This window comes from Lissotriton helveticus, chromosome 2_1 (assembly GCF_964261635.1).
Source record: "Lissotriton helveticus chromosome 2_1, aLisHel1.1, whole genome shotgun sequence".
NCBI classification, from domain to species: domain Eukaryota; kingdom Metazoa; phylum Chordata; class Amphibia; order Caudata; family Salamandridae; genus Lissotriton; species Lissotriton helveticus.
In genome coordinates this window covers 908,347,401-908,373,485 of record NC_136059.1, presented here as the reverse complement: position 1 = coordinate 908,373,485, position 26,085 = coordinate 908,347,401, and the positions used below count along the sequence as shown (strand labels likewise).

General features: G+C 43.4%; 1 protein-coding gene across 1 annotated transcript in view; it reads right to left on the bottom strand.

Annotated features, from left to right (window-relative positions):
- Nucleotides 1-11,580: 11,580 nt before the first annotated feature.
- Nucleotides 11,581-26,085, bottom strand: part of SEMA4D (semaphorin 4D) — a 923,316-nt gene continuing 908,811 nt past the window's right edge. The window contains exon 22 of the mRNA XM_078675637.1: nucleotides 11,581-11,774. Coding sequence (XP_078531763.1) covers nucleotides 11,718-11,774 — 57 coding nt within the window. The 3' untranslated portion in view covers nucleotides 11,581-11,717. The remainder of the gene's footprint in view (nucleotides 11,775-26,085) is intronic.

The window sequence follows — 26,085 nt, the reverse complement described above, 5'->3', positions numbered from 1 at the left end:
CTTATGGATACATGGATGTTGTTCCAGATCCTGGGTGCCTAGATGGAAAAGGCCTGTTGTCTGTTTTTTTCTTATTTTTTTACACTTCTTAGTCTACAATCTGATGGTTTCCTGGCTGCTGGTGTGCAGAGGACCACCATAGTTCTTGAGCTTGGCTGAGATAAACAGGGGTGCTGGTTGTGATGGCTTTATAAACGAAGCAGCTGGTTTTGAAGATGGTGCAGGCTGGTAAGGTGAGTCAATAGAGTTGCATCAGACTGGGGGGATGTGCTTATACTTTTTAAAGAACTGGATGAGATCTGCTGTAGCATGTAGGGTGCCCCTAAGCACTGCCACTGGAGCCTAGGAGATTGTGGAGTTGAGCACTACCACTTTCCAGATGCGAGAGTACAAGAGCTTGAACAGCAGTTTTGAATTTGCTTTCTAGAAGAAACAGTTTGACTTTAGTTGGAAAAGAGAACTGATTACCAGGTCTCCTTTGCTTTGTGGCAATGTATTCCTTAAGAGAGACGTTGGTGTACTAAGTGATTTGGCATTCGGTGCGAGTTGGGGTTCGAAGCCATTGAGGTTCACATAATTGAGCCAGGGTTGTAATGTATCTTGTTTGTTGTTCTTGGCAAATAATAGGAATTTTCTTTGTTAGTTTTATCTTCAGGTAGGCGCTGAACAACCAGGTCGGATTGATGTGCAAGCAGTGTTTGAGGTACTGGTTATGTGAAGCAGTGGAGACTTTCAAGTAGAGTTGTGTATCATCAGCATATTGACGAATCTTGATGCTGATATTTGTGAGCAGAGTCCCAAACGGTTTGATATCATGGTTAAAGTATTGAACCCTCTGTGGAAGCCACATGTGATGAGAATCTTTTGTGGCCTGGACGTTCCGATGTGAACAAATTGGTGTTGGTTGGAAAGGTGACAGAGAACCAGTGAACTTGAGGGTGTATGAAGGTGGGATGGTCGACAGAATCTTAGGCAGCTGAGAGGTCCAGCAAAATCAGGAGACAGGGGATCATCTTTTTTATGGTCAAAAGGGTATTGTCTACAATGTGTGAGGTGGTGGCCTTCTTGCTGCAGGTGATCTGAAGCCAGACTGGCAGTCATGCAGGAGATGGATAGCATTATGTGTTCTTGGAGTTGAACATAGACTACTTTTTCAATGATCTTGCAGATGAATGGTAGGTGTATGATGGGTGGATGGTTGGTGAGGTCATCAGGATCTAGTGTAAGTTTCTTTAGAAGTGGGAGAATCTGGCCACTCTTGAAAGCTTCTAGGAAGATACCTAAAGGGAGGGAGGCGCTTACAATAGTAAGTAGGGGTAAGAGAGCATCCTCAAAGAAAGCTTTGACAAAAGATAATGGTAAGGCACCAGCTTCATAAGAAATGGCTTTGAGGGACTTGTATATGTCAGCAAAATATGAGAGAGTTAGGGTTTTAAAGGCTGACCATTGCGGCATTCTATGTAAATGGGGTGAGTGTGAAAGATGAAGCAGGCTTGGTATTGTCGATGTGCTGTTAAAACGTCTTTTTTCATTGAAGAAGTTGGTGACATTGCACTTTTCTGTGGAGTGAGGAATCGGTGGGTCTCGCAGACATTGGTGCAGTTCCTCATTGTCCTGAACTGTGGTCTGCTTCTGTTGGTGACATCATAATGGTGATGGTAAAGTACTTTGTTAAGGCTGATGTGATGAACTGTTGGCATGCTACACGGAGGGCCATCAGTATCAAGAGATCCTGGGGAGTTCAGTTTTTCTTTCAGTTTTTTTCCTGTCTCCGAATGGATCGCTTATTGTCAGTAAGTTCCTTAGAATACAAGTATGCTGGAGGCTTTGACTTGCTCTTGCGTGTTGTAATTGTGGCATGGACATTCACAAAGTTTTCCAAATAATTGTTGATCTTGTTTAGAAGAGTATCAGCATCGGACGTGAAGTTGGCAGATGAGAGAAATCTTTGAAGGATCTGAAGGTATTGTCTTCTCTTTTGTAATGACCTTGGTTTGCTGGTAGTATGCTGGGCAGGGAGATTGGGATGGCAGAGTGCTCACTTCATTCCAAGGGTATAGGTGGTTGGCATAGGTTTGGTGGTGATGCTGAGAAGACAAGATTGAGTATGTGCCCTTTGGAGTGTATTGGTTGTGTGACATACTGTATCACATTGAGTGTAATAATGAGGTTAAAGAGGGTTTCTTATTCTGAGCTTGCATTGTCTGGGAGGTTGAAGTCACCCAAGAAGGTGTTGTGCGCATGTCGAATGGATGAGGTGATGAGTTCATCTGAGAATTTATCAATGAAGTCCTTGTTCTGCCAGGGAGAGACGGAAATGGCATGTCAGCATCTTCAAGGAGTTGAGTATTAACTTGCTTGCCTAGTGTGCAGGGTCATGACAGCTTATGGATGACCATGCCTCCTCCCATCTTATGGGCCCGGCCCACAGGATGAATGCTGTGGTCTGTGGGAAGATGAATGTCTAGAATGTGTGGGGAGAACTATGTTTCTGTGATGAAGTATCAAGCATGAGAAAGGTGATGGGGTCAGTGATGTCTGGTGCGTGGAATACTGGAGAGCGAGCATTAATGAGTATGAGTTGGAATGCGTATTCTATAGTTTGAGGGAGTGTAGTAGTTATTAGAGTGTGTACAAAGTTGGGTCTATGTGCTGTGCGAATGCTATGTGATTGTGTTTGGGTTGTTTATAACTGGGTGTGATCATGGGGATTGGTAGTATGGTGTGTTGAGTGAGGTACATGATAATAGAATTATCTTTTAGGTTTCACTTGAGCAAAGGTTCTGGCCCAAAGCCTTTTCTGGATCAAACAGGCAGTGCACTTGTTTGTGTGCACCCTCTGAAAGGATGCCTTGAAGAGTTGATTGAAGAATGACGTCCACTTGTCTATCTTCTTCTTTTAAAGATCGTTTGGAGCTTTGGGCTGTCGATCAGTGATGCAATGTACAGTGCAGATGGATGATCTATAAAGAATTCCTCTTGCTTTACTTCTTGTTTTTTAAAGGTGGTGTATTTACTGCGCCTCTCCACTGTGTAGCTATTGCCCAGAAGTGTCAGAAGTGTGTTGTTACATAATGTTTTATGGTTCTCTTGCCTCTGCTTTACAAAGAAGGGAAATAAAAGCAAATCAATGACAGAGCCCCTTTCTGAAAAACATGGGTACACTTAGGCCTTCATTACGAGTTCAGGGTTGAATTCCAATCTCTGAGCAAACGCTTGTTTTCACAGGTATCGGAATTATGAGTTGTGTGATAATTATCACAACCTCGCAGTTTCCCCTGATAAATTCCTGCAAGTCAAACCTGCCAAAATATATCAGGGGGAAAGGCCTTGGCAAAAGGCAAAATATGCAGAATTTGGTGTGTTAAAAACCAATTCCACATGTTAGGACTCATTTTCCTGCTTCAGCCTTAGAATAGGAGGCATTTACCACACATGGTAAATATTTCATCCTGGGGTAATGGTAAATACACCGCCCTATTGCGACAAAATTGTAATGGCGGCCTTAGACTGCTTTTCCAGAGGGTAGAGCTACTTTCCGATGCTTAGAGATACTACTGTGTAACGTGCACAATATAAGTTCCTTCTCAATCAATCAGTCTCTCCTTTAGGAGACCCGACCTTGGCCTATCCTTGAACTGCTACCTGATGCATTATGGGTGTTTAGGGAAAAAAAGATTGTCTCTAGATTGTGATCTTATGAGAGTCACTTGATCCTTGGGGCACAGATTTTTACCTCCTTCCCAGTCAGCCTATGCTACCAATGCATGCTCCTTGCCTTTCCAGTCTGCATTTGACTTCTGGTACTGGGAAAGTAGTATGTCCATCTGTGCTAGAGGGAACACACAGAGCCACCCAAAAGCCACCTAGAGGGGTACAAGTGATTCACAGAGGGACTTTAAATTGTTTTTCCGGTATAAAACCTATAGTATACATCACACACACCTTTTTTGCATCATGGTGCAGAGTCTTGTGCGCGGTGGTAGACAGCAAGAAAGTGCACCAGCACAGGGGATGACCGCAGCACTAACATATCTATTTCTTAGCAGCAAATGGCACTGTCCTGATCTCTCCCTCTCATGCAGTGAAGCAACTAGTTGCTGCACTGCGTGAAATAATAGTACATTTGCCCCTGAATGTTTTATATTTTTGTTTTATAAGTGTTAGTCTGAGAATTCAATGTAAAGTGATTTTTTTAACTTCCTGTGACATCATTTTAAATAACAGAATTAAACATATTGTTTTTTACACTTCAATGTAATACAGTAACTATAGAGCTTTCTCATTAGTGGTGTGAGCAATATAGCTGTGAATTTGACCAGCTGTAAGATGATTGCTAGACATTGGGGTCTCTAGTTGGCAGAGGTAGGTACCTTTGTCCAGTAGGGACCCTCTTCCTAGTCAGGGTAATGGAGATACACATCTAAAATAACCCCTGCTTACCCCCTTGGTAGCTTGGCATGAGCAGACAGGCTTATCTCAGAGGCAGGGTATAAAGCATTTGTGAACACATACAGTAATGCAGTGAAAACACCACAAATGGACACCACACCAGTTTAGCAAAATAAGTAGTCTTTATCTGAACCAAACAATACCAAAACAACAAAAATCCACAATACAGTAATAAAAATATGACTTTCAAATATTAGAAATAGGTCAGTTCAAAACAAATTGCAGATGCAACACTTTTCACACAAAGTACCTTGGATGCGTCGCGCACACAAACAAAAAGGGTCGCAGGGAAGGTGACATACTGGTTCCTTACACTCAGGGAAGGTGATGCATCGGTTCCTTGCTCTGAGGGATGTGATGCTTCGGTTCCTTACTGACGCTTAGGGGAGGTGATGCATCGGTTCCTTGCCGGAGAGGAGGTGATGCGTCGGTTTCTTATTGTGTGGGGAGGTGATGCGTTGGTTTCTTACTGCATCCTGCAGCGATGTGACAGACTTGGCGGCTCGATGTGACGATCCGGGACGATGCGTGGGTTCTTGCAGCCGCACAGCGGGCCGTGTGTCGGAATCGGTGCTTTGACCTTAGACTTCGAAGATTAGTGCACTCGAAGCGGCGTGCAGCGATTTCTCAAGCCACAGGTAGGCGTTGGGACGATTTATTCGGTGATACGTCGGAAACAGGTGCGGATGCGTCAAGCTTCTCAATGTTGCATTGCTTTTCCAGCTCCCAGAGGCAAATAGTCTCCAGAGGTTTCAAAACAACAGCCAGCACCTCTTAGCAGGACAGAACTCCCAGCAAGGAAGTTCAGGGGAGCTGGTGGTGAAGTCTTTGTGTCCCTGAGACTGCGGAACAGGAGGCAAACTCTTCTTCAAGCCCTTGGAGAGCTTCCTCAAGCAGGGGACACAGCAAACAGAACAGTCCTTTTCCCTTTCCTTCGCAGAAAGTAGCCACTGCAGGCCAACCCCAGACAGCAAACAGCACAGGGGCAGTGTTCCTCCTCAGTTTCTGCAGCTCTTCTCCTTGGCAAAGGTTCCTCTGGATTTCCCGGAAGTGATCTAAAAGTCAGGGGTCTGGGACCCCTTCTTTTACTACAGTAAATCGCTTTGTTCTTTCCTGGCCCAGTGCTTTGAGCCCAGTTCAAACCAGTTCTGGGGGGCACTTTCCAAGTACACATCCACCTCCATTGTCAGTGTGAGCCCTGGCTCCAGACACAGGGGACAGATACATCATTGTGGAAGGCAGGCACAGCCCTATTCAGGTGCAGGTGCTACTCCTCCCACCACTCCAAATGCTGACCAGGGCTATTCAGCCTAGCGCTGACACATCCAGACTCTCTGGAGTCAGTGCACATCCCCAGCCCCTGTCACTCAAAAGCCAGACAGTAAATACACATCCTAGCAGAGGCACACTGGATGGCTAAGCAAGAAAATAGCTACTTTCTTAAAAGTGGTATTTTCAAACACAGAATGTAAAAATCACCCTCACTAAAAGATGCATTTTAACATTCTGAGTTTAGGCATACTAAACTTTAATTTCCCATCTGGTTTCCAGGAGCAGTTATGCTTATACGATGTTATAAGCAAACTCTCTATTCTATCATATGGGAACAGATAGACTGACATTAGTGAAAAACGAAATTGGCAGTATTTCACTATCAGGACATGCCACACAGATCAGGGCATGTCCTACCTTTCACATACCCTGCACCCTGCCCACAGGGGTACCTTGGGCCTACCTTAGGGGTGACTAACATGTAAGAAAAGGGTAGGTTAGGGCCTGGCACGTGGGTGCACTTGCCAAGTTGACATGGCAGTATTAAACTGCGCACTGACACTGCAGTGGCAGGCCTGAGTTACATTTACAGGCTACTTATGTGGGTGGCACAATCAGTGCTGCAGTCCCGCTAGTAGCATTTTGATTTACAGGCCCCGGGCACACACCGTGCACTGTACTAGAGGCTGACTAGTAAATCAAATATCCAATTATGGAAACACCAAACCATAACAACAATTTTCAGGGAGAGCATAGGCATTTTAGCACTGATCAGCAATGGTAAAGTGCCCAGAGTCATAAAACCACCAACAGGTCAGAAAAAATACAGGAGGAAGACAGACATTCATGGGATGACCCTGCAAAAAGGGCCAAGTCTAACAATTATATATTTTTATTTGTGAAGTGCGGAATATTGGTGGACAATGTGAAGTTTAGATGTGTATTTTCTATTCCACCACTCTTTAGAACTCTCTCTCTTACTCTCTATCCACATATATATATATATATATATATATATATATATATATATATATATATAGGGAAGTGGTCGTTTGGTGATGTAATTTCGCGCTTGCCAGTAGCGCGACACAGGTGACCCGTCCAACAAGTAGTCCTGGAATTTGCTGGCACACAACTGTTCTGCACCAAGGGATTGGTATTTCCAGTGACCGCCTCGAAAACGGACCTTGCCAGCGGCTGCTGCCATTGGCAGACTGTGACTACACAGCGAAGAGAGTGTGATTACAGCTCTCTTTACGGCCCGGTTTGTTCCCTATTTGAGGCTGGACGTTGGGGACTTGAGGGGGACCTGAACACAGTAAGTTCGCGATCATCAGCTGCTACACGGCCCCCCCTTTACAAGGCACGCTCAGCGCTCACACGAGCATCATCAGATCCTGTTGCGGTACTCACCAAATCCAGTGCCTGCTGGGAACTGTAGTCGGACATTGAACTGCATTTTCCTGATTGCAGCAGGGTCAGCTGACCTCCCACCAATGGGAGCGCCACGGGAGATTTAAAGGTGGGAGAAGATGAAAACGAGTTGACAGCGGCATCTGAGGAAGGCTTTTGCCGAAATGCATTATGCTACGCTGCAACCTGTGAATAAAAGGCTTCCCTCAAAATTCCCCACTGTGTCCCTGGATTGCTTTCGTAGGGAAGTGGTCGTTTGGTGATATATATATATATGTATCACTGAAAAACTAAGTTACATGTTAGTTATGGATCCCTGAGCACAAAACTGAAAAGCTCTTGAAATATGTCAGTTATAGTATGCAACATTCATGTCCTATCAATTTTAGATTGAGCCTGCTGGTAGCGCGCATGCGCTGTCATTTGCCAACTACCTATTGTATCTTAAAAAACTATCTTTACGGGGGCTTTAAGCCTGCCCATTGGCATGTGTCTCACTCTTTATGCTGCCATTGGGGGCAGGGTCAAGACTGATTTGCATATGGCTGGGTTCAAACAGGAATGGCACGAGGAGCAAAAAAACTATGGGGCAGATTTACAAGTCCCGTGCGCCTCTTTTGCGCCGCCGTTGCGTCTCTTTTGTGATGCAGCGGCGGCGTAAAAGATGCACCATGGTGCGGGGTATTAACAACGTGACGCATCTGGGAGATGCGTCACGTTGTAAAGCCCTGCGCCATAAGGAGGCGTTCCGGCGCATGGGAGGGCGTTCCTGCACAGGAACGCCTCCTAAAAGTGGCTGAGTGAAATCTACAATATTTCACCCAGTCACTTTTAGGCCAATGCTGCGTCAAAACCCTGCGCCTGCATGAAGCAGGTGTAAGGATTGACGCAGCATTTGAAGGATCGGGCACCCTAGAGACTTGCTGGAGCTGCGTCGCACTTGTGACGCAACTCCAGCAATGCGCCACTTTTACGGCACAGATGCGTGACGCATCTGTGCCGTTTTTGCCTCATGGTGCGCCGCATTATAAATGCGGCGCATCCATTGTGGCGGAGGCATGGCGCACAATAAGTGGCGCATCCCTGCTGATATGCAGGGATGCGCCACTTATTGTAAATATGCCCCTATGGATTTAGGCCCAGATCTCTGTACTGTGGTGAATGTATGACATTGATTTGCATTCTGTCTATCAATTGTTCTTTTTTCATTTGTCACCCCGAGTGGGACGAGTATGCCCAGACATGGGTCCCGTGCTCTCAATGCCACTGGCGTCAAGCTAGTCAGGCTGATGAGGGGTGGAACCCTGTCCTAGGATGCTTGTTTCCAGTTCAGGGAGGACCTGGCCTGGCAGTGCGGGGTGGACTGTTCCCATTGGGCGCAGGGTCATGACTGACTTGCATATGGCTGGATTCAAACTGGAATGGCCTGGGGAGCAAAAAAAACGATGGATTTAGGCCCAGATCTCTGTACTGGTGTGAATGTATGACATTGGTCTGCATTCTGTCCATCCATTGTTCTTTTTGCTACTAATTCAGCAGCACTTACTGCGTGACTTCCTTGCGTTTGTGGAGCATGAACAAAGTACAGATTTATTTAACTTAATTAGTGTCCGTCTACTGCTCCCTCTGTAAATTGAGGTACTATTTTTTGCATTTTATATAGCGCAAACTCCAACTGAAGGGCAAGTATTGGGTGTTTTACATGAGAATCGGTTAAATGACATTAATTTTTTATTCAAGGATTGATTTTCCCAGAATCACAGGATGTTGATGCGACGCATCTTGTTTTTTTCAGCTGATGCCCTCCATTGTTGCAATTGTTGAGCCATTAATGCATAACTGTGTAGGTGGGTTGAGGCAGTATCAACAAACACACTGCCAGTGTACTTTATAAATCCCAACACGGAGACTGCGTTGCCCTTTTCTGAAAAATAAAAGGGTCGCTGTAAGGCACCCTGTTGGTAGAACCAGCTGAATCTATGTGACATGGCCATTTGATGCAGTAAAAACAGTTTTCAAGAATGCAGCCCAGTTTTCAAGAATGCAGCCCAATTCTGAGTTCCATGGTGACGGATGCAGCTTTGCAATCCATCACACTCCACTACAAATACCCCACTCCATTACAATCTACCCCAATCTAGACCACTCTGCCCCAGGTTACTCCACGCTTCTCCAATCTACCCCACTCCTCTATACCCACCCCAGTCTACCCTAATCTAACCCACTCCACTACAAACTACCCCAATATGCACCACTCTACCCCAATCTACTCCACTCTACCCCACTCCACTCTACCTCAATCTACCCCAATCAACCCAATTTACCACCCTCCACCCCACCCCCAGTCTACAGCAATCTACCGCACTCTACCCTACCCCACTCTACCCTACCCCACTCCAATCTACCCCACTCCAATCTACCACAACCAACTCCCCTCCTCTCTAGTTCAATCTACCCCACCCTTTGCACTACCCCACTCTAATCTACTTAATTATACTCCAATCTACCCCACTCCACTCCACTTTGCACCAATCTACCCCCACTCCACCAACATCTAGTCATGCTGGATAGCAACCACACTGGTGTACAACATGCCTAAAACACATTGTCAAAGCCAGTTGATCTTGCATTGGCAATACCTATTGGCAAGCAAGGCCGGTGTTAAAAAAATCAAACAGCTGTTTACCAGCAGCAAAAAATGGTGAGTGTGTGAGTTATAGCACATATGCCAAACAACACCATAGATAAAACAGTAAATACAAGGAGCCTGAAACCAAACAATGGGCTTACCCGGGGAACCCTAAATGTTATAGCATTGTTTTGCACGAAGGCCTAAACTTGATGTAACTCTTGTAGGGAATGTGAATTGTTGCATCTCTGCAGAAACTTACATATTTCTTTATTTTTTAGTTTTATATAGCACTATTTGTTAATATGTTTTCAAGAGGTACATGAGGGTATTCATAATGTCAAAGTCATAAGACAGTACAGCACTAAGTGGTTATAAAGTCACATAATAAAGGGAATATGTAGGAGAACAGCATCAGGGACAAAAAGGCGATTGAGCAAGTCATGTGACCATCTAGAGAGCATTAATCAATGAGGGAAATGAAGAACAGTTTGTGCACATGTTGAGGTAGTTGTTGAGGAGTAGAGATTTGAGGTCTCGTTTGAAGGAGGGAAAGGAGGAGTTGCAGCGGAGATCTTTTGGTAGAGAATTCCAGAAAGATAGTGGGTGCGACTACAGATGATCTCACAAAAACCCCACTCCCTCTGGAAACCAGATCCTTCCACACTTGAAGGTTCCTTGGAACCTCTTCGAGTTTGCATGACAGTTATTAATTAAAATAAATAATGTGCTTGCCATCCAACAACAGGAATTACCTGACATATCTACCTTGTGCAGCACAAGCTTATTACCACTGAGATATTAAGGGGCATATTTATCAAAGAGTTGTGTCGACCTTTAGCCCTACAATGACGAGCAAGAGGGACGCAACTACCAAGTTAGATTTATCAAGCCACGGAAGGCGCCTTGCGTGGACCTTAGTGGCCTAATAAATCTGGAGTAATGGCGTGCAAATCACTGCATTGCGTTAATGTGCCCCAGGGAGGCGTTCCATGGCGGAGCGCAGGTGTTCCCACATATCCACCCATGAATTTTGGCGCATTCCCAGATTTACTATTACTGGTAGACCTGGGAATGCGTCACAATGCTACACCATCCAGGTGAAGCGTAACGAGGAGAAATATATTTATTTCTCCTCGTTTTTCCCTCTTTCTATGTGTGCTGTATTCACACTTAGAAAAGGAAAATGCCTTAGGGGATTTTTTTTTTTTGCAGGAAGTTGTCCCTTCCAGTAGAAAAACAATCCTGCCTACAACGCAGGCACCCTTGCATCATGGTGCAAGGGTGCCTGCATTGGCGCTAAGCAGGATATTGTGCGCCAGCGCAAGGAAAAGACAGGATTGTACCGTATAATGTTAAATGGGGTGAATTCCTGCCCACATTCCCTATCATGCAGCAAGGTGGCAAGCTGCGCTGCTTAATTTCCTGATAAATATGCCCCTTAATACCTTACACTCTGTTACTACGAAACTCCCACAGCTAATGAATTTAATATGTATTTGTATAAATACCATACATTTTAAAAAAAAGAAAACTTCCCGAGCTGTACACAGTATGAATAAATTAGGCACTGACTGGATTCAGAGATCTTTCATTTAATGTCCCGAGTAATAATGAAAAACATTGCTGATTAAGGCGAGTCCCGTGCACGATGCGTCACGTGGCGCCCACGGCCCTCACGAGGAACCAGTGCATCCAGTACATTCCAGAAACAGAGACCTACATCCCCTGAGGAAGGGCGTGGCGCCTCTTGTGTTTTCTTCAAGTATGTACAGAAAATAGTTTTCCGAGACCTGAGCTCCCTGGAACTTCCTTCAAGGTATCAGGTTCCGCTGAACAGGTCCCCCACTCCATGTACCGCAGCGGTACGGGGCCGCCCAGGTCCCTTCGGCAGGGACACAGACTCTGGTTCCATGAGACATCACACCAGCGGCTGCAGCTTCCCCGGCGTTCACCTCTTCCCTTCATCTGGTTCCTCTGACAGGAGGTTCCTGTTTTTGCAGCTCTCCTAAACAAAAAGGATGAATCTTAGTTTTCGCTTCAATTATAAACATTTGACCTGAAAATGCTAAATAATTTAAATGTTACGACAGTGTGGCGTGATAAACTGAAGGACTGCAGCTCAGGCACTAGTCCTAAGAGCACAGAACGTCAAGCCCAGGTACACAGGCGCTCCATTTTAATTTGGCAAATGGAGGCAATAGTCCCCTCCCAATGCCAATCTTATGCCAGTGCCGGCAGTCTGCCTCAATTAGTGGTGGTCAACTGCAACAAACCACCATGTAACGGAAGGAATCCTTGAATTAATCTCAGCCACTGGTGACTGCTTAGAGCTGCATTCCAATCCACCATTTTTTCACCCTCCATACCACTCTAGGCACAGGCCCACCTTATGTAAATCAGTTCTGGTCCTGCTCCTCAGGGGAACAAGCACATCCCGAAATGCGGGAGCAGCCGCCTCCAGAAGGGAAAACAAGCAACACCAGACAGATTGCAGCCTATTTGGGTTCATCAGTACCGTACACCTTGAGTCCTATAGGACAGTGAGCAAATGTCACACATCTGGGCATATACCCCTTCTGTCTAGAGTGGCACGGTGAGCAATACACGTCGGACTGAAATGTAGCACCAAGCGACCACCAGCAGCTGAGGCATTCTATCCATCACCTTGTAATTTTCTGACTTTTGTTTGTTCACAGTTGGAGCTAGCAGAAGCTTCACACTATTATAAAGCTGGTAAATGTTTTTCCACCTCTGCAACTGGCAACTTAAGATCCAAATTGGGTCCACCAGTGTGTACCCTCACTCTAACTCAATGGCCTCATGTGGCATGTTGGAGCTGTCACCCATTCAGGCCACAGGAGAACTATTGACATTTTCCTGATCTTGAGTAGGCAGGCTGCAAGGACACTGCGTGTAACACATTTAAAACGAGGGCCTTGGAGGCTACTCAGCGGCAGACCCACCATTTGGTACATTGATAGAAATTCGGTTTAAAGACCATTTTACTTTCTGGAAAAAGAAAATGTTAGAGAGGCGAAATCACAATATTCTTTACATTTTTTCATATTTCATCCAGGGAACATTGTTAAACAGCATACAAAACTACTTGAGATTACTTAAAATGTAAACGTGCTCATATCTCACATAAATACAGTAACAGTCAATCGAACCCATATGTGGCCACCTATATTTTGAACAGGTCGCTGAAATGGCAGCCGTTGAGAGCCAGGAAATAAATCATACATATTTGGTGGTCTGTTAAGGCTGCCACTGCAAGAGGTGCTGGATTACTGTGTCGACATTTCTGCAGGAATAACAGGCCGTAGAGTGATTCGAGCAGTGGCAAGTAATGGACAAATACCAAAATCATGGAACATAACACAAATTATATTTTTTTTCCCAAAAAGGGTAAACCACTAACAGAATGCAGTTCATATCGACCAATTTCGCTTATCAACAGTGATGCTAAAAAAATGTAAAAAATGTTGGCAACTAGATTAGCTCCATTAATGTCGCATTTAGTCTCAAACATACAGCATGGTTTTATTATGGGGAGGGACACTACTACACACGTAAACACAGCTATAGGGGCGTTTGACTTTGCAGACAAAATGGGGATTGAATTTGGTTTGATATTTTTAGACGCGGAAAAAGCGTTTGATCGCGTCAGCTGGGATTTCTTATGGGCAGTATTGTCCAAAATTGGTTTTGGTATTCAGTTCATGACTTGTGTAAAGGCCTTATACTGCAACCCGCAGGTTAAGTTATCTTATGGGGGACTATGCTCATCTTTATTTCAGATTCAGTGTGGGACAAGGCAGGGCTGCCCTCTGTCCCCACTGTTATTTGCCCTGTATATAGAGTCGTTTCTGTGCACATTAAAGAACTGTGTACTGATTAAATCATTGGAAGCAGGCACTATTAATCTTAAAATTACAGCCTACTCCGATGATATTGCGGTTTACACAGCCAACCCGAATGATGCAATAATAAGCATTAGGGAAGAAGCAGAGAAATTTGGTAGAGTTGCAGGGTACAAACTAAATACTGACAAAACTCAAGTGCTCACAACAGCTGGGCTACATTATTCTAATGTTGTCTTATGTACTACTGTAACCTATCTGGGGGTAAAATTAGCCGCAAATATCAACCAGATTATTAACTTAAACTATGAACCTCTTTTAAAAGAAACTATCAAATTATTTAAAATTTGGCATAGGCTCCCCATAGGATTGATAGATAGATGCAATATGATAAAAATAAAAATCTTACCCAAATTCCTATTTTTATTTCGTTCTGTTCCTCTGAAAATCCCTAATACATTCTTAAAAAAACTTGAGGGTGCTTTTAGTAGCTTTATTTGGGGCTAAAAAAAACAAGGAGGTCGATTGAGTTGCTAAAAGCAAGTTTTGAGCAAGGAGGACTGGGTTTCCCAGATTTTAAACTCTACTTTTGGGCCTCGTTTACAGATCGGCTTCGGAACCTGCTCGGTCTAGGCCAGAACGACTCTATATTCACAACCATTGCAGGAAAACAGAGAGAAAAATTTCTATATGGAATCAGAGATCCAAACGTTTACAAAAGAGTAAAATTTAAGACTATAAAAGATATTGTACATATCTGGCAGGCAATGGCTATAAGGTGTAAATTACCTATATTTCACAAATATTATCCGATATGGGGAAATCCAGCTCTCCCGGATGTGTTTCAGGATCCCGCAGGCACATTTTGGGCTACTTATGGAATAACTAGCCTGGGTGATCTATATAATGATAAAGGGCTCAATCTATTCAAAGATTTACAACTAGTTTATAAACTCCCGGATCATTTTTTGTTCAAATATATGCAGATCAAAAACTATCTTAAGCCAAATGTGGGAGCTAATGAAATTAAACAATCAGACATTTGGGATTGCATTTATGGAGGGAAGACTAAATCAGTTATTGGTTTAATGTATGCTGATTTTTTCAGTTTTAGGACAGAGGGCAGTGAAAAACTGGCAGGACAGTGGACACAAACACTGGGAATTAATGTAACACCGAGAATGGTCGAACAGGTTTTATGCAATGTCAAGGATTCAGTTCATTCTGTTAGTTTGCAGTTACAGCAGTTACGCATTACATGTGGGTTATATTACACGCCGGCAAGAATAATTAAGTGGGCCAAGGGAAATAATACAGGGGCTAAGGCAAACTGTCCAAAATGTGGGTTATATGCGGCCAATCTGAAACATATGTTCAAGGAATGCCCAAAATTAAGGGGATATTGGAACGACATTGAAAAATGTTTACATCTTAAATTGGGATTGGGTCAACCGCTCACAGATCTTGAAATTATGCTGGGATATAAAGATGATGCCCCAGCGATAGCGCGTCTTTTTACAATTCTGATGGCCGCGGCCAGGTTGGCTGTTGCCAGGGTATGGATCGCTGATATACCCCCTGTTGCAGGAGATTGGTGGAGAATTATTAGGGATATTTATGGTCTAGAAGCAGCTCTTGCGAAGGCAAGGGGAATTGGATCAATGGTCAAGTTAGAGAGGCTATGGGGACCATTGTCGATGGATGGAAGGTAATATGATTTACTAAAAAAAAACAAATTTTGTAATATGCCCTCCTATTTAAAATAAAAAGGAAAGGGATATCGTATATATATTTTGTCACTCCACAAAGAGTAGCAATTTAAACAGATGGAATGTTTATCAATGTGATTTTGATTTTGATTTTGTGTATGATGTTCAAAAATTATCATTACATTTAAATCAATGTATTATGTATAAAATTGCCTTTGATGATGATGAAAATAAAATAAAAAGAATAAAAAAAAAAAAAAGGAATAACAGGCCGATAGAAGATTGCCCTTGAGAAATGGGTTACAGCGCGTGGATATTTGTATTTTTGCATCAATTCCTGCAGGTTTTTCCTCATTGATATTTTTCAACTGGACATCTTGCCTACTTTGAGCACCTTTAATCATGTGCTAGGGTAAAACATGCCGTCGCGAAGCATACCATCTGTTTGATAACTACTTGGATATTGTGAAGTGTTCTGAACCAGACACCAACCTATACGTTAGAGAGATACATATCCTGCATTTTTACATCAGGAGAGTTGCAAACTGCAGCTTGGAGATACCGGACTCTTTTTGCTTCCATAACTAGATACCGGTACATGACTTTGGAGAAACGATAATCTATTGGTTTGTTTTTTTATTGGTCTGAACACTTACATAAGAATTACATGGTACAGAACATTACCCACTTATTAAGCCCTGAAGAAGTCCCATGAGGAACGACACGCAGACAGCCTTGTCCATTGTGCGTTGTGTTTTTAAAGAAATTATCTATGGATTAAAAGAATAAAGGAACCGTTTTTCTACAATCAAAAATACGACCTTTGCTTCTTTATTTGGGAAGACATCCATTTACATATTTCTCTGTGTTGGACTATAGATAATATTTCCTCTACAAACTATTTATTTGTCACCTTTGAATGCAGGACCATTTATGTTAACATGTCGAAATATGTTGATTATTATTTGCAGGAATTTGTTGTATCTTTACCTTCTTATCTCCGTCATACAAGTGACTTTCTCACCAAAATCAAGGACATCCAATGGTATGATAATTACACCCTACTATCCAAGGATATCACCTCCCAATACACTAGCATCCAACATTGTGATGGGTTAGGAGCATGTGAAGGTTACCTAAAGGGACGCCCCATACACTGTCACTGTCATAATGAGCTCATTTTGTTTATGATTGAATGGTGTCTCAACAATAATTTCTTTATATTTGATAAAGTGATTTATCAACAACTACGGGGGGTCGCCATGGGTGACTGCTTCTCTACCAGCTCTGCATGCTTGCATGTAGGCTGGTGGGAGGAGCAGGTACTGAGGGTCACCCACAGTGAAGCATGGAGTACTCGCATTGTTACATGGCTCCGCTACATTAACGATGTCTTTGCCATTTGGAACAGTGCGCATGAAAGTGCACTTGAGTTTGTCTCCACTATCAATAACAATGTGTTGAATCTTGAGTTCAATGCGAACATTAGCAAGACTGCTATTAAATTCCTAGCTGTTACCATCTATGTAGATAATGAGTCTTTGCATTCCAAGCTACACCATAAACACACAGCTGGTAACTCCACACTGCATTACACTAGCTTTCATCCTAAACATCTTATAGCTAGTATACCTTATGAAGAAATGCTCCGTCTACGTAGGATTTTCAGGTCAGAGCCAGACCTTAAACTGAGTCAGTATGAGGCACACTATCGCTTCATCGCCAGAGGGTACACTGCCACATCCATCAATAAAGCTAGAACTAGAGCCAATATACTACAGAGGGAGGCACTGCTTACTGCTAACACTTCCAGTGTAGTCTATGACACCATCACCAACTCTGACACTAACACCTGTGGTACTGTGGACAGTCGCCTTATTATCACCGACAGCAAGGAAGAACACGCCATCAGGTCCATTGTGAATAGACAATGGCGCTTTGTCCAGACAGACCCTATCCTGGGTCTTTTCTTTGCCAACAAACCCACTATCACCTACCACCGTGCATTTTCAATGAGGGACACGCTAGTGAAGAGTAGCCCAGAAGACCAATTGGTTTGCTGACAGTAAGGGGTGCCACAAGTGCAACACATGCAGAGCGTGTAGATTCGGCATCAATACTTCCGAAGACACTGCCAAATTCCGCACTGACCCTATAGTGTTACAACACAGGTACACTTGCAGAACCTGCAGTGCAGAACCGAATATGCCGTCTACATCCATCAATGTAACTGTGGCGTCAAATACGTGGATAGCACTAAACCTCAGGTGCATATGAGGATTCTCCAGCACCTGAGAGCAATAGTCAACAATGACCCCACATACCCTGTAGCAAGGCACTTTAAAGAGGTACACAACAACAATCTAGACCACCTCAAATATTTTGTAATAGACAGTGTGCCTACATCAAGACGGGGGGGGGGGCAACCGTGAAAAAAAGCTCAGACATTTAGAAACACGATACATCCTAGAGCTAGATACCAAAACACCTTATGGTCTCAATATGAGTGAGGATTTGTAAACTACCTGTGATTTCTGTGATTGGCTATAATGTGTTTTATGTATCCGCTGTATGCAATCTGCCTCCTCTGTGTTAAACATGCCTCTGTTGATTTCATGTATTTCACAGTTGTATTTCCATATTTTCTGATCCTCTTGTTCGATCTGACTCTTCTATCCTGCTAAACATGTACTTACCTAACTAGTCTTAGTAGCTTCCTCTCTTAAGTCCTATTGTTTGAGTCTCATCTATACACCAAGCAATACATTTCAACTTTGCCCCGGCTGGGACAAGAATATGATTTATTATGTAGTCCTCTTATCTATTTTGTTAACAAATACTTCACATTATTGTATTTACACAACTATTAATTGTTTCTTAGTAAGCACATTTTTTTAAATTCACATGCCTTATCATATGGTTATTCCTTGCTCTTTTATTCACTATGAGCAGTATCTGTACATACGTGCACGCTTTGGTGTTTGCCTTTCACTCACGTGGATGGACTCACCCATCTTCGTTTTATTCAATAAGTGTTTTCATTCACTTTCGCTGTAAGTGTACAGCACGCCCGCCTCGTTTTGAGTCATTCTGACATGTCCCTCGACCATTCCTGGGTCGACTGTCCGGCTGCCCATATGGATGACACTACTTTATACGTTATCATTTATCTCTGCTTTGGGCTCCCTCCATCTCAGGGTCTACTCGCACCATCATCCCTGTGCGAACACAGCTAATTAGCAGGTCCATCCTTTCTTTTCTTTTCTCATTTTCTTATTAGTTTCTCTCAGACGTTGAGACACCTGTTTCAGTTCGGCCATTTGTGATGTTCGTGACTGCTCTCAAGTTTTCCGTGACCATTACGGTGTTTATGAGTTTTATGATTCCCGTTTTCCACTTTTCATAGGCCCTTTGCACCTCCACGCAGCATTATGCAGTTATGTGTAGACTACGCTGTCAGTGATGATCATTTTCCTTTTACTGTAATGATTTTGGGGTAGGGTAAGTAATTGAGAAGCTTCTACTCTCATACACGAGCAGTCCACACTCACGCTGGCAGATACGCAGTCTTTTCTTTATTTCTATGTCTTTTGACTTACCTTCCCATCACTATCCTTCACGTTGACTTGGGGCATTGTCGTAAATCACGCTATGAGGCAACACTATTGTAATTACAGTAAAGCATTTGCAAGTCACACCTGTAAAATTACCGTAAAGCATGACTATGTATAAACCTAACTTAAAGCAACTTTCCTGCCCACTTATGCTGCTACTTGCATGTCTTGGCAGTTCGGACTGGACTGTTCCCATGAGGAACAGGGTCAGACTGATTTGCATATGGCCATGTCTGAAATGGGGTGGCGGAGTGAGCTAAAGAATGATGATGGATTAAACCCAGATCATTTGACTGGGGGTGAATGCTTGCAATGTTCAACTCTCCGTTCCATCATCCCCTTTGGTTTTGCTATCTGAATGTAGCGTGACATGTGATCAAGACCGCAGGTCGGCAGCCGCAACGCGTTATGTGGACCATGTAAACTCCAGATTAAAAAACGTCTGCAAACTGCAATTGTGGTCTGCGCCCGTGTGTTCTTCTTGGCTGACTTACACCATGGGATTGCTTATATATATATATATATATATATATATATATATATATATATATATATATATATATATATATATATATATATATATATATATATATAATCATCACAAATCGTTAATTTTTACGACAAAAGACGGCACTCGAAAGTCTCTCATCCAGGTGCAGAATTTTATTTGGCAGACCCCCTGCCCCCTTGACAGACGCGTTTCACCACTCGGGCTTCGTCAGTGTCAACCAGATCACAGTGAGAAACACCATTTTATCCCCACCTTATCCTCAGCATAGAAAGAGGATTAAAACATTCTTTTCCCTTAATCAGCAGCCATCTTATAACGTGCAACCATGCATTACATAGTATTGATAAAAGCTTCACATGGTGGGGAAAATGGTGTGTATAAAGTGCTCGTGCAATTAAAAACATTGAAATTTCCAAAATGATTTTTGACAATTCATTTCGTCACATATATACAGTTATCTTGCCCTGTATGGGCATTAATATTTTTCACACTATTCCCTGCTTCGCTGTTGCGCCCTGTATGGGCAAGTATTTATATGTATCTAAACCAATTATAATCTACATATTTGCAAAAAGAGAGACATAGAACGGTAGCATTCCTGAAATTGTACATCTCCACATTTTCACTATTTCCCCTCCCCTCCGGATTCCCTTATTTCACATTCTCGGAGGTTTCTCGTGGCATACTTCATTTTTACTGACCAAAACTCATATCTTCTTCACCCTTTTTGGTGAACTCAATCCAGATGCACCCATAATTCCTCATCATTATTTAAACCTCTTGGTTGCATACTTTGGAGGTCAATAATGTACCTGGATTCCAATGCCCTCAAAGATCTCACTTTGTCGCCCCCACGTTCCCTCCTATCTAGTTGGTCTATGAGGAAGAATGATAATAGATCCCTATTGCTATTGTGGTGCGTTTCAAAGTGGCATGCCACGGGGTAATTTTTGCCCCTGTTGGTTATGGCGCGCATGTGCTCCAGGATATGCTTTTTCGCCGGATTGATCGTACTTCCGATGTATCTCTTGGAGCACGGGCATGCCAGGCAATAGATCACATACTCTGAATTACAGTTCAGTAATTTTCGTGATCGTTCTGACGGGGTGTGGATCGTTGGATCTTCCTTCGTACTTGGTCCGTTTTCTACTATACTTGCACGCCTTACAGAGCATGCAAGGATAGAAGCCACATATAGATTTTTTGTTTGAAGTTTTAGGGGAGTCTTCAAAATGACTATTGGTCAGATGGTCACTTAGAGACTTGCACCGTCTATAGGTTACAGAAGGTCTGGGGGGGTAGCATCTTCTTCATTACAGAGTCTGTTTTTAGGATATGCCAATTCTTGTTGAATATTGCTACCAACTCACTAGATCTCATATTGTAAGTGGTTATCATTCTGGTTAATCCCTCCATTTCTACCTCCTTGACTTTGGTTTTCATTAGATCTTTTCTTTCAAGGAGGTCGGCTCTACTTACTGCACTCGCTAGTGATGCTCTCGAGTACACTCTGTCTTGAAACCTACACACTGCTTCATCCCAGGCCTGTGCGAAATCAAGATCTGAACAGTTTCTCTTTAGGCGGAGTAATTCCCCGAAGGAGATGTTTCTTATCATACTCCAGGGATGGTGGCTTTCCGCATGCAATACGGTATTGCCCGCTGTGGGTTTACGATATAGTTTTGTTTGTAAGGAGCTTCCTGTCACGAAGACTTCTAGGTCAAGAAAATATACAGATGTGTCGCTGATAGTATTAGTAAATCTCAAATTGAGATGATTGTCATTTTGCGCCGCAACATATCGCTCAGCCGAGGATCTGTCGCCTCGCCAGACGACAAACAAGTCATCTATATATCTTGCCCAGTTCATGATGCGGTCCAGCCATTTTTCGTTGGTCCCCCCCCAGGCCACGTGCTTCTCCCACCAGCCCACGAACAGGTTTGCGTAGCTGGGGGCGAAGCACGTGCCCATGGCGGTCCCCCTGGTATGTCTGTACATGTTGTCTGCAAATAGAAAGATGTTATTGTTGAGGCAAAACTCCGCCATCTGCAAAAGCATACAGTTGTGTCGATGGTATTTGATATCCTTCATACCAAGGAACCATTTTATTGATGAGACACCCTCCCGATGGTCAATACACGTATATAGATTGGCGACGTCAAGGGTGATCAGAAGCATGTCCGACTCCCACTCGATACCGTCAATCAATCTTATAAAGTCTTGGGTGTCCCTTACGTAGGGAGGCAGGTCTCTCACAAATGGGGCTAGGTAGGTGCCTATGAACCTAGAAGTGTTCTCCAGAAGACTTCCTATTGAGGAGACAATAGGTCTCCCCGGTGGATTTTTTATGTCTTTGTGCACCTTGGGGAGGTGGTAAAATGTTGGAATTATTGGGTGCTCACAATAAAGATACTTGTATTCACTTTTATTGAGCATTCCTTCATCCCTCCACCCCTCCAGTAAAGTATGATAGTCAGTTGTGCACTTCACAAAGTCGCTCCTGTTAATGATTGTATAACAGTTCTTATCCTGTAGTTGTGGCAGGGCTTCTTGTTTATATTTAGTCTTGCTGAAGATCACAATATTCCCCCCTTTATCAGAGGGTTTTATCTCTATTGACGTAGCCTCCTTTAGTGATTTGACTGCTTCCCATTCCAGCCGAGAGATATTCGAGTTCTTTTTGTTAAGTTCCAGATTTTTATTGGTCATTTTCAAGATCACAATATTCCCCCCTTTATCAGAGGGTTTTATCTCTATTGACGTAGCCTCCTTTAGTGATTTGACTGCTTCCCATTCCAGCCGAGAGATATTCGAGTTCTTTTTGTTTAGTTCCAGATTTTTATTGGTCATTTTCCCCAGGTCCTGGAGGATGGCATCATTGAAGACGTCTATTGCGTCATGTGTGGCATGTGGTAGAAATCTGGATTTACGTTTCAGATTGCTGGGATCTCTGACTTATACGATCTCCTCTCTTTGTAATACCTCTATTGAGCCAGGAAGGTCACCTGTTCCTGCCAAATCGTGAGTGGTCATGAGGAGTGGTAAGTCACTGTCCCTGAGAGTGTTGCTGGTGGCCCCAATCGATTCAGGAGGCTTATCCGTTCCAGGTTGGATTTTCAAAGCAAATATTTTTTGCAATTTTAACTTCCTCACGAATTTAAAAATGTCTATTCGCGTCTGTACCAGATCAAATTTTGCAGTAGGGCAAAAGGTTAGTCCTCCTTTCAAGACGTTTTCTTCATGGGCAGTTAGTTTTCTCTCAGAGAGGTTTATTATGGTTTGTTCATCCTTTACCATCTTCCTCTCCTGCCCCTGCTGCGAGTTACCATCGGTTGTGCCACCTGTGCGTTTGCCCCTGCCCCTCCTGCCCCGCCTTGTTTTCCTCTTTTTTGTTGGGGTTTCTGTGGCGTTTGGGTTGGGGGACGCTGACGTGTCTCTTTTAAGACCTGATATTCGTCTAAAAAAGGGACCGCAGTCGTGGCAGCCGGTCCTTTCTTTTTGCCTTTCTCGCTTCTTGAAGATTCATCTTCCGACACAGATGCTTCCGATTCAGAAGTTACAGTTTCTGTTGTACCTAGGGTCCCCTGAGCAAGCCTCTTCCTTGTTGCATCGAACTTCCTCGCAAACGTTAGTATTCTGCCTGTCAGGTAATCCTGTTCATCCCTCTGGAATTTAGTTTGTTTCCGTTTTTTTATGCCACTCTCATAGTCCTTTAATCTTTTCATCATTGCATCGCGTAGATCCTCAGCCATTTTGGTATCTTTTTCCTTACTGATCAAATCCTCCAGTCTCTGTATCTCGGCGAGGGCTTTATCCCTATCGCTCCAGGCGTACTTAATTAGCATCAATAGCATCCCTTTACTCATATCTGCCATGTACGCCGCCCAGTCTTTCAGGAGTTGCGGGTCGGGGTTTTCGTAGGAGGGTATTGTAAAAATTCTCAACCACCTTGGGACCCTGCTACACTCCACATAGCGTTGGAGCGAGGTGGCCTCCCACCACTTACGAATCTCACCTTCTTGTGTCCTTTCAAGTTGCTGGAAAAGAACTTGCAAATTATTTGTAGGTGCCTGTAATGATGCACCCTCCGTTCTTATTGCGACTGTATTTGTGCTTTTGAAAATATCAGCAGCCTCTTTCTCTCTTTCCGCTGTTAGCGACATCTTCGCAAAGCAGGGAATAAAACACTCTCTCCGCGCTGTTATTACAAACACTGTTGGGCGGGGCACAACAAGAGTTAATGGGGGTCTGCCACGGACGATTTTACTAACGGGACAGAGGTTGTAGGATGATGCTTAATGCGCCGGGTACTCGCGCATGCAACACTTACCCTCGCCAGGGTCGCACATCAGCCTGTCAGCGTTCCGCGTCCTCACGGCTCCGGTATTGCGCGTGCATGCAGGTTTCCTCCGTGCGTTGTTAGTTTCTTGGCTTCCGAAGTCCGAATGCTTCGTTTATAATCCACGATCAACCTCGGGGCAAACGGCCAAATGAACTTCCGTAACAGCTCCGCCACCGCAGTCGCTCCACTTTATCCTGGGTGCTCAGTCGTGCAGTGGTGAGCCACATTCAATGATCATCACTAATCGTTATTTTTACGACAAAAGACGGCACTCGATAGTCTCTCATCCAGGTGCAGAATTTTATTTAGCAGACCCCTGCCCCCTTGACAGACGCGTTTCACAACTCAGGCTTCGTCAGTGTCAACCAGATTACAGTGAGAAACACCATTTTATCCCCACCTTATCCTCAGCATAGAAAGAGGACTAAAAAATTATTTTCCCTTAATCAGCAGCCATCTTATAACGTGCAACCATGCATTACATAGTATTGATAAAAGCTTCACATGGTGGGGAAAATGGTGTGTATAAAGTGCTCGTGCAATTAAAAACATTGAAATGTCCAAAATGATTTTTGACAATTCATTTCATCACATATATACAGATATCTTGCCCTGTATGGGCATTAATATTTTTCACACTATTCCCTGTTTTGCTGCCAATTCCGTCGATTAGAACAGAAGTAGGGGCACACAGGAAGCATCCATCATTTCTTTTTAAAAATGTCAAGCGCCGCTTCGCGGCGGTCCGACTCGTCAAACATACCACAACTTTAGCTGAAAAGGTGAGGTAAATGTACACTCACTGTGTCGATGTAGCTTCACACGCCTTGCCGTAGCCCCGTGTCGCTGCAGTGTTGCTTTGAGGAAAAGTCACCGTATCAATCCACCTATCAAGACTCCTCCCGAAACGTGGTGGGTGTAGTTGCCTCTTAAGTGTCACGGGCTTCTTTACTGCTACGGCGGTGCAGGGTTCTAATAATCAACGCTCCAAACTGCACCTACACTCTGCACTCCCAGGCGGGTGCCCGAACACGGCGGTGCCAGCCGCGAAATAAATTGCGCTGCCAATTCCGTCGATTAGAACAGAAGTAGGGGCACACAGGAAGCATCCATCGAAAATGATTTATTCAGCAAGTGGTATGAGAAACAGACGCGTTTCGGATTACTCCTTCGTCAGTGTTACATCGGCTAATAGTCAAACACCATTTTAAATGTTACCGCGTCACTGGAAAAACACCAGTCCGCCATGACGCGTTTCGGCTTCACCAAGCCTTGATCACATGACACTGTCATGGGGGCTGATCACCCATTTTTATAGTGCACACAGTTAATTAGCATAATGGAACTAGAAAAGTTACTATTACAATCATTGACGCGTATTGCATATGGTAAGGATTTAACCCCATCCTAACAAACTGAACCAAAAATCAACACAAAATGTTTATGTGGAAATAATCAGTTCTAGTTGGCTTTGCCATAAATATTGCACACTGTGGTATATGGGAGGCAATTACGAATAATATTAAAACATTTACGTGAATAAACTGCCTTAAAACAAAAAATATTCCCATTCATTGCCCCAACTGCTGTAGTGTGTATATTTTTCTACCGTATGCTTATGTAACAGCAACAGAGGAAAAAATATATGAAGAACCACGTATCGATGCCAGAACATGTATAAACAATATAATACATATTATTTAAAAACTGGCAAAACTTCCAGCCCAAGTGGGCATAAAGTGCAATAGATTAGCTACGTCAGTGTGCAACATTGCAATGTAAACCAATAGTGTATGTATATATATATATATATATATATATATATATATATATATATATATATATATATATATATATATATATATATATATTACCTACTGGCGATAGCCAGTAGGTATATATAGTTAGGATTGTTTTCCATAGGGAAATTGCAACATTCTATTGGGAATAACTTTGGCGCCGGTTGAGGAATCATCCTTTTCCTTAACTTTGCCTCCCGGCGCTCCGGTCCTTCCCTGAAAGTTTGGGGGGGATTCGTCAAGCGGGGGCCGAGATAAAAGGGGGGTCCCAAAACGTGTTTTTAAGCACAGGCTCTTTTGTCCCTGGTGGCCATCTTGGGAGACTGCATATCAGAATTTTTTTCATGAAATATAAGAGGATTTGAGAAGTCACTCAAAATGTGCCCTAATTTTTCTTTCTTCAGCACTAATCATAATTTCTATGGCAAAATGAACCCCCTCATTTTGTTCCTTTGCAAATTAAATGTTTTAAGTGTTA